This window comes from Pagrus pagrus (assembly GCF_965226575.1).
Source record: "Pagrus pagrus genome assembly, chromosome: 16".
Classification (NCBI taxonomy): Eukaryota; Metazoa; Chordata; class Actinopteri; order Spariformes; family Sparidae; genus Pagrus; species Pagrus pagrus.
The window spans coordinates 23,591,678-23,608,380 of NC_140200.1; the positions used below are offsets into that span (position 1 = coordinate 23,591,678).

Here is a 16,703-nt window from a genome sequence, read left to right on the forward strand (position 1 = left end):
CTTTAGTTTTCTCTAAACACAGTTTAGTGTCAGCTGTTGCTCCACACCTTTACTCTCATGTTGGATTGAGCTCAAAATGACAGTCCAGCTGCTTTTATTTGACACAAATTGATTTTTGATGTGGATTTAGCAAAGTGAGACTTAGCCTGGTCAAGTTTTATTCAAAGTCAGAACAGACCCAGAGTCCAGTCACTTTTATTTCTATAGAGACAAGCGATAAAAGAAGTTATCTCAGGGCTCTTTTCATATAGAGCAGGTCTGAACTGGACTCTTTATAACACTAACAAAGACTCAATAGTTCATAACAGTGGCGACACTTTACACTTGATTTCACTTCTCATGTGACTGCATGTAGTGATCACGGCTCCATACTGATCATTTCAACTGGGGCTTTAACTTTGTTGTTGTTCTGAAGGGAAAAAGCCTGAAGAAGCACTCAACATAAACAGACGTGAACATAAAACACATCAAAATATAATACAAATATGTCAAACAAACACTAAAACCCAGAACAAGCTCACCGAAACAATCTTTTAAATCAAGTTCAATTCAATTATAATGACACTTGAGATGTTTGTAAAATGAAGTCAGTCAGAAGGAAAGTATTGACGTCACCAGTTCAGTACTGCACACAGAGCCTGGATCCATTCACACAAACCAGTGGAAATGGTGACATCTGCTGGCAGAGAGCAGCTCCAGCAGGAGCAACAGAACATGAACGGTGCTGATGACGTCAGCTTCAACAATGATGTGTGTGAGAAAAAGCTCCACAGGTTGACTTCATGTGTCTGTGTTGATCATGTGATGTGAAAACCAGCAGGGTCTCACATAAAACTCTGACAAACTTCACATACTTTAAAGTCAAAAACAGGATTTGTTTGTTTTCTGTAAAAATCAAGATATTTTTATATTTCTGTGTCCTTCTAATTGTTTTGCAGACACGATTAATGAATATAAAGTGTAGAATCAGCATGTTTAACACATCTTTTTAATATCAAACATTATATAAAGATGAAATATGAAGCTGCTGACTTTGCACCAGAATCCAGACACAAGTCAGTCCAGAAGATTCAGTAAAGCCTCGACTGAATCCAGACTGTGTTCAGATCTGATCCACTTCATTTATTATAAAATGACACAGCTGATATTAGTGGTAATAAGCAGAACTTCACTCTGCAATATAAACTTCTACTGTTCATCAGAAACATGTGGAAATTAACTGCACTACTCCCTCGTTCCAGAGGGGGGAGCTGCAACAGAAAGCAGAACACATCCAATTAAATGTGTTAATCTACAGTTATGTTGTCATAAAGAGAGCTGATGTGGAGACAGTGAGGGATGTAACTAAGTACATTTACTAAATAACTTTAGTTACCTTGCAGATTACATGCTGCATCAGAGCCAAAGAGCATTTAAAAAAATTACATAATAACCTTATACAAAAACATTAGCTTTAACTTAATGAACCCTCTGTTTGTTAGAGAGTCAGTATGAGGCCGAACTGGAAACATCAACTGCACTTTCACTTTTTGAAGTGCTCATGTATCTTAGTAAAAGATCAACCGTCCCTGCATAAGCTTCTCCGCGCTAACCAAGAGGGTGGAGCACATCACCGCAGAGGTTTCCTGTGTCAAAGGATAGATTTTGAAATATCATACACAACTTTATTTAAATCTGTCACTATGTATTTGCTTCTTGTTTTTTTGGTCTTTTAAATGCATGTGAATTCTGCTGTATTTCTGTGCTCCTGTGAAGCACTTGGTATCGCGTGTGTGTGAATGCTGCTGTATAAATAAACCTGCCTTGTCTTCTGTAGGTGTGGCATCAGGTGAACGCTAACCTGGCATCCTGTCAAAAAATGTCAAGTAGCAAAGAAACCAGTTCTTTCCAGTCAAGCTGAAAGATAGAAAAACAGCGAGAACTTGACTCTCTGATTTCACTCTGCCATGACGGAGGAGAAGCTGAAGTCCAGACTGCAGCAGACGGTGGGTGTTCACTGGAGTAAATGCTTGTTGTCAGGACAGCACCAAGACCGGATCACAAACCAGGCACAGGCCAAAGGGCCCAGAGAAACCCAGATTCACTGCACGTCTGCTGGTTTTTGAGAGAAAATGAAATGAAGCTCACATTCCTTCATTAATCTGAATCAATAAAGAACAATGACAACTTCTTCCACTTATCAGGCAGCATTACTTCTTTTCATGGCCCAGTCTTGTAGCAACCCTGTCTCCAAGAAATGACATCTATAAACTCCTGACGTGTTTCAGCAGCTCTGTGTTTGATTTCAATCTTGTGAGAGGCATCACGACCCTTTAACAAAGACTTACTATATGTTTTAGTGATTTTGTTGTAAAACCAATTTATTCATGTAACACATGGACACTTTGTTTTTCTCCATTCAATTCAACTGTAGCATCACAGTTAAACGTAGCTTCGGTTGACCCAAGTCACCAACCCAAAGCGTCAGTATTTGACGACCTGAGGATGAGACTCAACAATTAACCATCTGTCTCCAAAAAAAAACACATATTGTTGCTTTAAATGATGTTTTCTGCACGCTGGAATTCATCTTGTGCTCAGAGGAAACAATCTGGAGGGCACAAGATGTTTTGGAGTGGAAACTACGTGTGCAGGCGCAAACTGGAAATGTTGGATGGAAATCTTGAGGCGGACAAACAGGAAGCTTCTCTCTCATCAGATGGAAATATGGATGATTGACAGCAGAGGACAGATCGTTCAGCAACAAGGTTATTGGAGTGTTTCACATGAGACACAGAAAGGCATCAAGACAAGATCCATAAAACACAAGACAGGCTCTATAAAATAATACAATCATTGATAAACAGGATACATATTAATGAAATGAAGCTTAATGAAGAAAATAACAGATTGTTTCAAGTGAACAGTTGAAAAGAAAAACAGTTACAGTGCAGTGCTGCAGAAGATTAATCATTTGAACAAAAGTGAAATAAAGTGAGACTCAGATCATCCAGATCACAAATACAAGACAATCATTGTCCCATAAAAATGAACATCACTTCCACAGCGTGACAGTGCAGCTGGGACAGGTGTGCCTCTGATGATGCTCTCACATTTTTTGGCCTGTTGTTAAAATGTTGTCAGTAAAAAACAAACCGCTTCTTCCAGTTCGACCCGAGTGCGTCATTAAAAGGGATCAATGTGATGAAATGTCTGCGTACGTGTCATTTAAACCTCGCTTGAATTCCTCATTATTTAATCTCACTGCAGCTGGTTAATGTGGTCCAGCGGGGAGTGTCTACGTGACGACATCCTGCCACAAGGAAATAAATGTCCTCTGACTTTATTTTTAGATACGAGAGGACAAAGTTCAGCAGAGAACAGGAGGGAAGACAAACGTATCTGAAGCTCCGGGGACGTTTTAATCTGCAGAGTGTGATGAAGCAACTTTTAAAAGAAGGATCGGTCTACGTGCAGCTGCTGTCTGAATCCTCCACTACAGGAAAAGCCTTTTCAAATCTGCACTGATGAATGATCTGTATTTGGAGGCAAAGGGAAACAGGTACTGACAATTAAATGTGACACTTTGAAGTTGGTTTTATAAAAGCATGACATGAAGTCACCTCAGAGTTTAATGTTTAATGTGTAGTTTGATTTCAGATATCAGCTCAGAGCTACATTTGGCTGCAGCAGCAGTTGGGTAATTTTGACTGTAGATTTTCCAGGAAGGATTATTTTAATTTCCTTGAAATCTTATTAATCTCAGTTCCTTTGCTCCTTCGTTTGCACTGAAGCCACTTGAACCTAATTAAAGGATGTGAACACTCCTCCACCACTGGACCACAGTCCTGTCTGTGTTTCTGTTGTTGTTGTTCATCAGGTGATGAGTTGGCGTCAGAATGAGGCTCCGTGATGAATCGGAGGATTCAAACCCTGCAGACGAGCAGGCGGCAGAGTCTGCAGCCTCCAGCCGCTGCAGAAACACCGAGCGGCTCAACCTGTCGCCTCTCAGCCGTCACCTCCTGCCTGCAGAGTGAGATTCATCATTTACATTTTACATCAACATGAGGGTTCATTTTTAAAAGTCCAGTTGGGACTTTTTTACATTTTAAATCAAGTCTCCAGCTACTTCAGTTGTTTAGCAGAATGCTGCCATGCTGTTTCCTGTGAAGCTCCACAAATGTTTTGAAAACTACGTCACCTGACTTTATGTAGATAATGACTGAATGTTCATCTTTGGGTGAACTGTTCCTTTAAACTCCTCAACAATGAAACAGACCCTGGCTCAGCTCAGTACACTCAGGCTTTGCTTTGACCAGTAGTTAATGGTTTATAACTGATAAGACGGAGTCACTTCCCTGACTTTATGTGGCTGTTTCACTACATCTCACTGTTTCAGAATAAGTAACGGTCACTTTAAATTGTCTTTCAGTGGCGACAAACACATCGGCAGAGTGGAGTTTACAACAGTCATTAATCTGCTGACGACACAGAATCAATCTGCAGAGCTGATCCACTTCAACTTCAACTTGGAGCCTTCAGTCGCAAAGTGAGATCACGTCTACATACAGCATGTGTTAAAGGGCAACTCCACCATTTTTACACAATACAGTGTGTTAACAGGACCACTGCATATGTGAAAACAGTAGTATAAAGCCTTCAGAGGAAGCTGCATGTAATCTGAAACTGCCTCCCGTGATGTCACTCAGTGGCTAAGTTGCATTGTGGGTAAAGTAGACACCAGGTTTTGAGAAGGAAGAAGAATGTGTGGAATGTGTAATTCTTGGTGAAATCGTCCTCCATAGAAAAAGCTTCAGCTCTCAGTGACACAATAGATCTGGAAGATGAGTCTGATGAACTGTGAACTATTTGTCTGTTTTATGGCCTCATGCAGAACTTAATATCACATGTGCTGATCTTTAAATCTAATTTCAGACTTGTGTGCGTGAGGACGAGCAGTAAAGGATATCCTCCACACTTCTAGATTCAGTCCTGAACTGTAAGTTCACTTCTCATTGTTCATATTACACCAGGTTGTGCTGTCCCTCAATCTGTCATCATTTATGTCGATATATTTTACAGGTTACGACGCCGTTAAAAGGAATGAATCCTGGAAGAGTGGCCACTCGAGGGGAAGCGTCAGGGAATATGTTCTCACTTTCTTTAACATCGCAACATTTGTGTCAATTTCCTCAGAGAATAATGCAAAGATCTTGATGAAAATAATCAGGCATATTTACGTGGCTGGTGTCTATGAGTGAGTATCATTTGTTGTGTATACAGGGGATTGTTGCCCTCGGTGGAGGTATGCACTCTACTGAGTGCCATTCTCATTTTAATTTTAAGTTTTATGATTTTTTTTACTTATTTTCTTTAGTTCCAGTCAGACCACTGAAGCCAGAAAGGTGATTACACATTGATTAGTTAACCTTGGTAAGACTTGATAAAAGACGACACACAGACACATTAAAATGCTAATGGTCATGTAAATACTACACGTAAGCTTTAAATCATCTTCACACTTACATCAATATATTCTTAATTCATTACAGACCTCTTCAAAGTGTTTTCTTGTCCCCTACTAATTATATACAACAAGTTTGCAACAGCAGATGAGTTTTGAAGGAAACGTGATGCCGCATTGGTTTACGTTTGTTTTTTCCAACGTAATGACAAAATGTTATTTTAAAGGTATCTGGCAAGTTGCAAAAATGTTCATACTGTGAGTTTCAGTAAGAGTTTAACCAGCAACATTTAATCTAGTTTTCCACTAAAGTATCCGATCTTGCAGGATAATTTCTGTTTCACTGACTGCAGCGTTATTGAACTTTTAGTGCTTGTTGAAGCGACAGAAGCGCTGACTTTAGAGAAAGATCATAAATACAGTCTGCAGTGACTCCACACTCAACTTGTGTTCACGCTGAAACAAAACCTTGATGTGCGCTAAACTGAACCCAAGTGCTTTTGTTTCCTAACACAAATATCTGAATGTGAATGTCCTGAACTTTGTATGTCAGACATCCACTCTGACCACAGGCCTCCTGTACATCTCTGATGCAGTTAATAAATACAGCGTTATATTTAAGAAACAAGGCAGCTAATGTAACTGGAAAAACTATTTAGTGCAACTGAAACATATTTCCTAGGAGACAATGTTGATTTTTCCAGACCACTTAAAAACATTCTTAAAGCTCCTGATCCTTTTATTTGAACCAACTCATTTGAAAGCTCAGTATGTGGATTTGACAGGTTCACCAGTCTGGCTGCTCTGACCTGTGATTTTTAGCACCACTGCAGGATGTTATTAATTGTTCATCTGTTTATCCGTTGATTGATTCTCTGAGACGATATAATTGCGCAATGTAGAATACGTAAGTTTGTCTTGTTGTCTTCCTGTTTTGTGTGTCTGTTCTTCATGGTGTTGGTAACACGCATCAGTGATGTGGTTTGTAAAGTCACCATGAGGTATACCGTTATACTTGGACAGCAAATTATGTTTTAATCTACAACAGACTCGTCGTTCATTAGTTTATTTAGTATAAAGGCTAAATTACAGAGAAAGAAATGTCATGTAAACATTGTTTGGGCTGCATTATCCAGTCTCTCATCAGAATCAACTTCTTCTAGCTTGAAAACCAACATTTTCTGTTTGAATCTAGTCTGATGACATTGTTTAATATATACTGTTACATACAGTTTGTTCAATAAGAAGTTCATCCAAAATTAAAAGTCAGTCTTTATCTACTCGCCCCCATGCTGATGAAAAGTGGGCTGAAGTTTGGTCGTCCACCAAACATTTCTGATATAAAATGGCCCCACACAGCTCGTCTGTCGTGACCCAAGTCTCCAGATTCCTGGTCTTTCCTGCTGATTTCTTCTTATGGAAAATGACAAAATTTAGCAAAATATTCCTGAAAACAAAAATCTTCCCTTAAAAACTTTATAATGTAAAATAAATATAATCAGGTTCCTACGTTTACACACTTTTTTCATGATCCTATGTTTTATTATTGATGGTCCCAGTGGGACTGAAACTGTAACTGTGCATCACAGCCTTGTTCTGAGTTGTTGGACACATCTGAAGTGTGTTTCTGCTGTGAGGAAATCAAGTTTTTTATATACTCACTTTTCTGAGACAGAATTTAAAGCATTAATAAAAGACGTTACCACCAAAAATGTGACTCTGGTGTTTAATATGTGTGCATTGTTTGTTTGCTTTACAACATTTCCATCATATGAGAAGACTGTGTTACAAAACCATAAAAACACTAAATAACATCCGTGAAATCAACATGTTCTTTCTTCCATGGTCATCAGTTACAGCCACAAAACAATGCCATCATTTATTATATCATATATTACATCATAAATTCATCTGTTAAAATGCTGATTTTACATTCAAATGAATGTCAGTTAACATCTACAACATCACTGATGTCTTTTTCAGTGGCAGTATACACAGAGTACTGCATTAATCTCCACTGTTATTCAGGAATATGTGGAGATTAACTGCACCAAGGAAATATCCAATTAAAAGTGTCAATGTTCGATTATGTGGTGATAAACACGCCTCGATAGATTAATCTGTTGAGACGCTTTGTGTTGAGAAGATGTGAGTGAATAAAAGAATAAAGATCCAGGTTCCAGGTGGAGGAGGTGTTTGAGTGTGGAGCAGAGGGAGTGGAGGAGTGTCGGTGTGTCTGCAGAGACTGTGTAGAAGGACAGAGCAGCAGCAGAGCAGTCCAGATACACTGATGATACTCTGTCACATCCAGAGGAACACAGGGATGATGCTGGACGGTACATTGTGTGTGACAGTGGAGCTGATCTCAGAGCAGTTCACACTGCAGCACTGACAGTCATCTCCACTTGTTGTGATTGGTCTGTCAGTCACTGCTGGATGAAGCTCTCCTCTCCACTCCACCTCCCAGTAACACGGCCCAGTCAGAGCCTCTCCACCCACCAGCTGATGGTGCTGCTTCAACCTCTCTGGATCATCAGGACACAGCTGATCCTCTCAACACCTCCACCTTTCTCATCACGCTGACAGAGATCACGGCCACCATCTGATGAGAGAAGCAGAGAGACAGTAGAAGTGATAAATGAGTGTTTACAGAGACTCCCTCCATCAGCTGTCAGTCAGTGATAAAAGACCAGCAGGACTTCAGTCCTGTTCAGACCACAAGTGGAGCGGCTGTGTAGCGTAGCCAGCTTCCTTCAGCTCTCATGTTAACATGTTGGAGTGAAGCTCACAGACCTGCAGACACTTTGGACATCAAGTGTGTTTACTCTGCAGGTTTCACTGAAGGACACAGTGGAAATAAACTGCTGACAGTCCCTGAACGCATCATTACTGCAGAAACAGAGAGATACTCACAACTCACTTACTGCTGTTAAAAACCAGAGTCTCACTCACATTTAAATATTTCATCTACTTTGGAAACATTACATGACAAATATGTAAATATGGAGTCTGTTATCAAAATATTTGGACAAATCAAATGACACATGGGCAGATATAAATATAATGTTAAAGGTCCTACACTGAACAGTAAAACATCAACAGAGGTTCTGGTCCGTATAAAGACCACATGGTTACTAAATGTAATGATGGTTCTCTGAAATAAGAGCCAGTGATTTACAGGCTTCAGTCAGACTGATCTGAGAGCTGTGACCAAGATGAACTGATCAAATGAGAGAACAAACACTTTGAGATCAGATTTGATGCTCCGACAGTTTGATGAATGAGGACACTGTCTACATCCTGTGATGCTGTCAGCTGTGATCCAGCTTTATTTCCTGTAGACATGAACACAACAACAACAGTCGTCTTCACATCAACTCAAACACATGATCACAACAAGCTTCTGGCTCGTCTGATTGGCTGACTGCTCTCTCTCTGCTTTTCTGTCCAATCATGAAGCCTGTCACCGTTCTCCTCTCACAGCTTCACTGAGGAAAGCAGGAAATACTGGATCTTTACTTTGATACTGTGTTTAGTACAATACCGCTAAAACCAACATGAACTGACTCCAACCCTCTACTGACCTCAGAGTCTCCAGTCTACAGTCTGGACTCTCCTTCAGATCACAAAGCAGCGCCATGTCTGAATCCTGCAGCTTGTTGTAGCTCAGCTCCAGCTCTCTCAGATGGGAGGGGTTGGACTTCAGAGCTGAGGCCAGAGAAGCACAGCTGATCTCTGTCAAACTGCAGCTCATCAATCTGAATAAAGAATAAATGATGGAGTTAAAAATTAATTGATAATCCAATCAGATATGTTCAGTTGTTAAATGTGTAGCTCAGCATTACTGTGTCCTCATCAATGAGCTTTTCTCTAAAATGAGTGGAGTAACTTTGTCATTGTGTTAATGTGGATCATCATCAGCCTTCTACAGACATCATCCACATGTCAGCACAACATTCATACAGCGGTTCATGTCAACACAGATTAATAACATGCTGCTGATCTCAGTCAGGTCTGTCATTAGAGGAGAAAAAGCTGAATTTTCTTTTAAACATCTTCTTTTGAAAATATGCTTTGATCTGTGTGTGTTCTGTAGGATCAATATCAATGATCAGACATTATTTGTGAAAACACATTGACATCAACAGAAATCAAAACATTTCTACTTCAGCTTCTCAACTTTATCATTTTAAATCAAATGTTAGTTCAGTTCTTCTGTTACCAGATTAAATTATAGACATTAATTAACTTTAACAACTAACTGAACATTTTCTACAGTTTCTTGAAGAAACAGAAGTCCTCTGTGACTGAAGAAGAAAGTTAGTTCAAGAAAACTGAAAATATGAACCAAAGGAAATCTATAACTTTATCAATGTAAGTTATGTATGAATGTAAACTCAAATATTAGTTAGCAGTGACAGAGTCAGTGAACTGACCTCAGAGTCTCCAGTCTACAGTTTGGACTCTGCAGAAAATCACACAGCAGCTCCACTCCTGAATCCTGCAGCTTGTTGTAGTCCAGGTCCAGCTCTCTCAGATGGGAGGGGTTGGACTTCAGAGCTGAGGCCAGAGAAGCACAGCTGATCTCTGACAAAGTGCAGCTCCACAATCTGAATAAAGAATAAATGATGTAAGTTTAGAAGACAATGTTCCTGCTTGAAATCATTTAGTGTAATAATCTGTTCAGAGCTGAAGAAGGTTTAGAATGAAGAAGTCACTTCAGCTCTACTTTGTGACTGAGTATGAATTATCATATGCAGTAAAAGACACTAACAATATGTAAGAACTGTAAAAGGTTTCACCTCAAACTCAACCGACTGGCTTCTCTCCTGTGTGATTTCTTATGAGTCTCTTCAGACCTTATCACTGTGTATGAAGTATGTGTGAGCTTTTAACTTCTAATTGAAGCTGTGTGATCTTCTAACTGAACTCCTCTCCACAAATTGAAAATGAAAAATAAAAACAGTACAAATAAGTTTTTCTTAGTCTTCTTGTTTTAAGTGCAAACAATAATCAAAGTAGTTCTCTCTCAATACTTAATGTGCAAACAGAGACTGACATGATTTCCCTCCAAGCATGATACAGAGCTGAGAGCTGGCTACATCTACACTGCCCAGCCTAAGATATGGTCACGTTCTTTTTCAAGAATATAAGCTTGTCTACATTTTCTGGCAGCAGTTGAGACCTTTGGCCACTAACTATGTCTCCTGCAGTTGATGTCTGTCAGTCTGTCACCGTTTATTGTTTCCACCAGGTACCAAAATGCTGCCACACAAACGATTAAAAAGTGTCAGGGGCATCTTCTATGTTAATTTCAAATTCAATGTCAGACATGTTTTAACAACATAAGATCTCGTGCCACGAGATTTCGTCACACCCTGAGATATTGACAGGAGAAATGACCAAACGGGAGCACAGCAGTCGAAAGGCTTAAAAATAGGGAAACACTCCTGTCTCACTTCCTGGTAGACAGGACGTAGACACCTGAACACAACAAGATGGAAGTTAAAATACAACTATTAATTATGTAAAGATATAATGGCGTCATGGTGTCCTGAACACAGAATGACGTCACACTCTCAGTGTGTGTGTTGTGATCTGAGCTGTGTGCATGTTAGTGCATGTGAGTGCCTCCCTGTCACCTCATTTTGGATCCAACTGCTTATCTTGCTAAGATTGGCCCTATTCTGCCTCTGATTATCTTACCCTAACCCAAACCAGTCTCACTCCTCATGTCTAAACCAACAAAGGCAACAGCAGTAGGATCCAAAATAACGCCTCTCTGTCGTCTCTGGTACTTTCTTAACATGGTGGCAGGGATACAAACTTTATCATATTACAGCTAAAGAGTGAAAATATATTACTGAGAGAACTAAGAACTTGATTCATATTTGGTCAACACTGTCAAACTGCAGTACCTCAATCTGTATAAAGAATAAATGATGTAGATGAAAATTCATTTATAATCCAATCAGATGTGTTCAGGTTTTAAATGTGTAGCTCAACATTACTGTGTCCTCATCAATGAGCTTTTCTCTAAAATAAGTACAGATAAGATGAAACTTTCTTGATCCCCTGTAGGAGAAATTCAATTTGACAGTGCAGCACAAAGGAACAGTGTGCAAACAATAACAGATAATAGCAGCTCGAGGTAGGAGCAGCCTTCTACAGACATTATCCACATGTCAGCACAACATTCATACAGCTGTTCATGTCAACACCGACTAATAACATGCTGCTGATCTCAGTCAGGTCTGTCATTAGAGGAGAAAAAGCTGAATTTTCTTTTAAACATCTTCTTTTGAAAATATGCTTTGATCTGTGTGTGTTCTGTAGGATCAATATCAATGATCAGACATTATTTGTGAAAACACATTGACATCAACAGAAATCAAAACATTTCTACTTCAGCTTCTCAACTTCATCAATTTAAATCAAATGTTAGTTCAGTTCTTCTGTTACCAGATTAAATTATAGACATTAATTAACTTTAACAACTAACTGAACATTTTCTACAGTTTCTTGAAGAAACAGAAGTCCTCTGTGACTGAAGAAGAAATTTAGTTCAAGAAAACTGAAAATATGAACCAAAGGAAATCTATAACTTTATCAATGTAAGTTATGTATGATAATGTAAACTCAAATATTAGTTAGCAGTAACAGAGTCAGTGAACTGACCTCAGACTCTCCAGTCTACAGTTTGGACTCTGTAGAAAATCACACAGCAGCGTCACTCCTGAATCCTGCAGCTTGTTGTAGCTCAGCTCTAGCTCTCTCAGATGGGAGGGGTTGGACTTCAGAGCTGAGGCCAGAGAAGCACAGCTGATCGCTGACAAACTGCAGTTCCTCAATCTGAAGAAATAAATGAAGAATAAAGAATAAATGATGTAAGTTTAGAAGACAATGTTCCTGCTTGAAATCATTTAGTGTTTCTGTTCAGAGCTGAAGAAGATTTAGAATGAAGAAGTTTAGAAAATGGAAACTCCAAACACCTGAACTCAACAGGATGCAGGTTCAACACTGTCAAATACACAAAGTGACAAAACAAGTATATGGTTACTCAAGGTGCCTAAATGTGTCCAGTTCATTATTGAGGAAGTCAGTGGTAGAATTTATGATTTGAATTCTTGGATATTAAAAAAGCTGGTGTCCAAATTTATATTATGGTCCTAGTAATATTTGTTGTTAGCGAGCACTGAAGTAGCAGATCACATTATATTTTAAAGCAGTTTTAACCAAAAAGGTTATATCCTGACACGTCAGAGTGAGTAGAAAGACTTCATGTAAGTCTTCAAGATAAAAAGTAAACTAAGTCCACAAAAGTGATCAAAAGTCAACATGTAACATTTCAAGCACATAAAATGTCTTTCACCTAAATTCTGTTCCACAGCTCTTTTCTAATTAGGCATACACGTAGAGCATCTTTATAATAAAGATCATGAATTGATAACATGAAGCCTTTTATGTGATAAGCAGGACGCTGCTTCTTCTGTAACAATGTGGGGAGGGTTTTTCTTAAGCCTGTGGCCTGTGCCTGTGTGTGTTTGCTGCACATCTCTGAGGAACAAATACAGAAAAACACAATCACAAACAGCAGTGACACTATTTCTAGTAAATTACCAGTGTTCACTCACAGAATTCTGCCAAAATAGGACAGATGGTGAAAGGATATGGAGCCAGATCAAGGCCAAAAGGTTTGTTCATTTGGAGAAAATGTTTTTACAAACTGCAGTCCCTCAATCTGTAAAAAGAATAAATAACGTAGATGAAAATTAATTTATAATGCAATCAGATGTGTTCAGGTTTGAAATGTGTTGCTCATCAATGAGCTTTTCTCTAAAATGAGTACAGATAAGATGAACCTTTCTTGATCCCCTGTAGGAGAAATTCAATTTGACACTGCAGCACAAAGGAACAGTGTGCAAACAATAACAGATAATAGCAGCTCGAAGTAGGAAGTGACTAAGAGAAAAATAAAAAATATGAAATAATAATAATAATAATAATAATAATATAAAATGAAGTAACTTGGTCATTGTGTTAATGTGGATCATCATCAGCCTTCTACAGACACCATCCACATGTCAGCACAACATTCATACAGCTGTTCATGTCAACACCGACTAATAACATTAGTCAGCTCTGGAACTAGAGGATCATCATTAAATAAGACATGTAGGGCTGTATAGCCTGTGTAATTAAAGGAGAGGTCCACATTCACTCAAGTCTGTATACAAACAGCAACCCTTAAAAGTGAAGTTGGTGATTTTAGGTAATTTGTTAAAAGTTCAAAAGTGAGTTCTGTGAGTTAAAATACATCTTAAAACATTTACAAACATTTGATTTATTTGCAATGAATTATATTTTGTGTTGCCATCTACTGGTCAGCTGTAATTCACAGTCAACAAAATTCTTTAGCAATTAGTCTGTAAGTAACGTGTGTAAATAATTATCAAAGACATTTTTAAAGGAATGTCAGGTAACACTTTACAACGACCTGATGATCAATGAACTGATAAGAAATCTCTCTCTTTTTTCTTTGAGGGTCATTTTGGTTTCAGAACAAACTGAACTGAACTGTCTACTGTAGCACTAGAGAACTATTACTATTACTATTACTTCGACTAAACAATAACAAAGAAACCTGAAAGGAATGTTTTGTGGATTTTGAGTGTTTTTATTAGCATTTAAACCAGGAGGATGCCATCTCTCACTTAAAATCAAAATATTTTACTATTTTGCTTGAAATTTTAAAATTACCCCTGAGTCAGCGAGAGCGGGGGTTGAAGATGGCTCATCGGAAGACAACCCGGTAAACGAAATAGGAACAGAACAGAGTATGATAATCAGCATACCTGAGGCTTCAACAGCTGCAGCAGGGCACAAGCTCCAGAGCTGCATATGTGGCTGGGCAAAGGTTACTTCCACTACCGGCTTAAAGGCAAGGGCCTCATCAGCCCCAGGCCCAAATGGAGTCCCGTACAGGCTCTACAACAACACACCAGATGTCCTGCGCTTCCTCTGGAAGCTCATGAAGGTTGCATGGCAAAATCAGGAGTTACCAACATGCTGGCGGAGAGCTGGAGGAATCCTTATGCCAAAGGAAAAGAACTCATCAGAAATCAATCAATTCCGCCAGATCAGCCTCCTGAATGTCAAGGGAAAAATCTTTTTTAGCGTTGTGGCTTGCAGGCTTGCGGGATACCTGCAAAGAAACCAGCTGATTGATGTGGTGTTCCTGGACCTTGCCAACGTCTTTGGCCCCACAACCTCCCCTGGACTGCTTCCGACTACTTCAGGGTTCCAGACGCCCTCACAAGCCTCATCAAGGCCTACTTCCAGGATGTGCAGCTATGCCTGACAACAGCAGAGTACATCACCATCTGGACCATCCTTTTACCTTTATGATCATCCTGGGCTTATTACTTATTATTCTCATCCTTGGATGTGCTCTAAAGAACCTACAAATGTCTTACTTAGGCCCCTTCTGTGGCCTTGGTTGAGCTGTGGCAGCACCTGTTGCTCATTTATTTCAACATTGTCATTATAAAATGGTGCATCAAACATTGGTCTTTTATCAGCCTCAAGCTCAATCAGAGCACAGTTGGGACTGCAAGGGATATTCCATTCTATTACAAATCTATTCACATGCATGATGACCCAGTTTCTTATTTGCCACTACAAGACCAGGTCTGTCTTTGTTATTGCCCACTCCTCCAGCATGTTCTCAAAAAACTCTCTGATGTTTTGAGCTGAGTGATTGTCCGGGAAGAACTGGGTTTCCAAGCAGCCTCAAAAAGCCAGGCCTCTCCACAGTTTGGAATGGCATCATATCCTTAGCAATGAAGAAAGAAATGGCTGCACTTAGGTCATAGGCTTTTTGTGATGAGGGCGCATAAGCAGCCTGTTTTTGAAATGCGTCCTTTAATGTCTGCGTTACAGAGGTACAATGAGATGTACTGGCAGTAGCACTCGATTGGCCAGCTGTCATTATTAATTATTACTGTCATTGTTACTTCATACTAAAGGTGCAACCAAAAGATCACAAAACTCACAATTTAGATCATATCACTTGTTAGAAACAGGTCAGAAACAGGCAAGAAAATCTATATCAATTGTTCTATGTCTCGGGTTTTTCTTTGGTATACTGGTGACACACCGAACAGCTCATCACCAGAGCTGAGGCCTTTTCAGAGTCAGAGTTATCGCCGCAGTGGCAGTTCGTCAATTCTCCGCCGCTGGTTGTTCACACACAGCCAAGCAGCTCCGGAGTAAAACGTGAACCAGAGTGTAATTTACACAGCAAGCTGGCGCTGCGGCTCCAAAGGATGCGTGACGGTACGCGTCATGGTGATGACGTGTTTTTTTTCCAGCGTGTTTCCCCGTGTCCACCTGTTAATCTAAACATGTACACACTGACTGTTTATAATCATATGGATGCTGTTATAATATGTAGTGATTGAGATCCTGACCCACCAAACATCCTGGAAAGTGACAAAGTTACGTTTTTCGCACTAAATTACATAACTACATAATCACCGTCAATGAACAGGATGCTGTCTGACTCTCTCACTTGCGGGGAGGGAGGCTGTTTATGCGGGAAAGTTCACTGAAGTCTCGATCGGGAGGGCTGACCGTCATCGCGACAAACGGTTGGTGAGTTAAAGGTTTTTGCCGGGGACAGACGCTGTTTTTCGGTCAGAAATGTGACGAAGAGTAGGACAGACACTTAATAATGGTATTAATAGCGGTATTTTTTCCTCATATAAGTTGCCAAAGACTAGTTACGTTACGGTTGTTTGGTCCTGTAACGTTGCTTTGTGGGACAATTCTCTATATTTTGCTGAGTGATGGACCTGTTTAGTTATCATACAGGTTCGGTTCGCCAATAATGCACCTCTGATACCAACTCCGGAGGCGCATCAGAGGCGGAGGGAAATTTCATCCCTCGCAGCATTTGAGACTTTCACACAGTTTTTGTGTGTGTGTGTGCGTCCCAAAACGCAGTAGACTCTTAGTTTTACGTACTATTGTGGTACAAACATTTACCCGCCAGAGTGGCGGATAACCTCCGCGATTTACTCGCCAAACAGAAATTTTACCCACCATTGGCGCTTGGCGGGTATTAATTTCGGACCCTGGTATAATCTCAACCAAAACCATTACAATATTCCCCAACAATAAACCCTGGGTCACTAAAGAACTAAAACAAGTACTCAATAAGAAAAAAAGGATTTTCTTCACTGGCTCAGAGAAGGAA

General features: G+C 39.7%; 1 protein-coding gene across 1 annotated transcript in view; it reads right to left on the bottom strand.

Moving 5' to 3' along the window:
- LOC311271426 (NLR family CARD domain-containing protein 3-like) overlaps window positions 1–16,703 on the bottom strand; it is a gene marked incomplete at its 5' end in the record, with an annotated part of 42,500 nt that overhangs the window by 10,661 nt on the left and 15,136 nt on the right. The window contains 3 exons of the mRNA XM_084377070.1: window positions 9,028–9,201; window positions 9,880–10,053; window positions 12,122–12,295. Coding sequence (XP_084233196.1) covers window positions 9,028–9,201; window positions 9,880–10,053; window positions 12,122–12,295 — 522 coding nt within the window. The remainder of the gene's footprint in view (window positions 1–9,027; window positions 9,202–9,879; window positions 10,054–12,121; window positions 12,296–16,703) is intronic.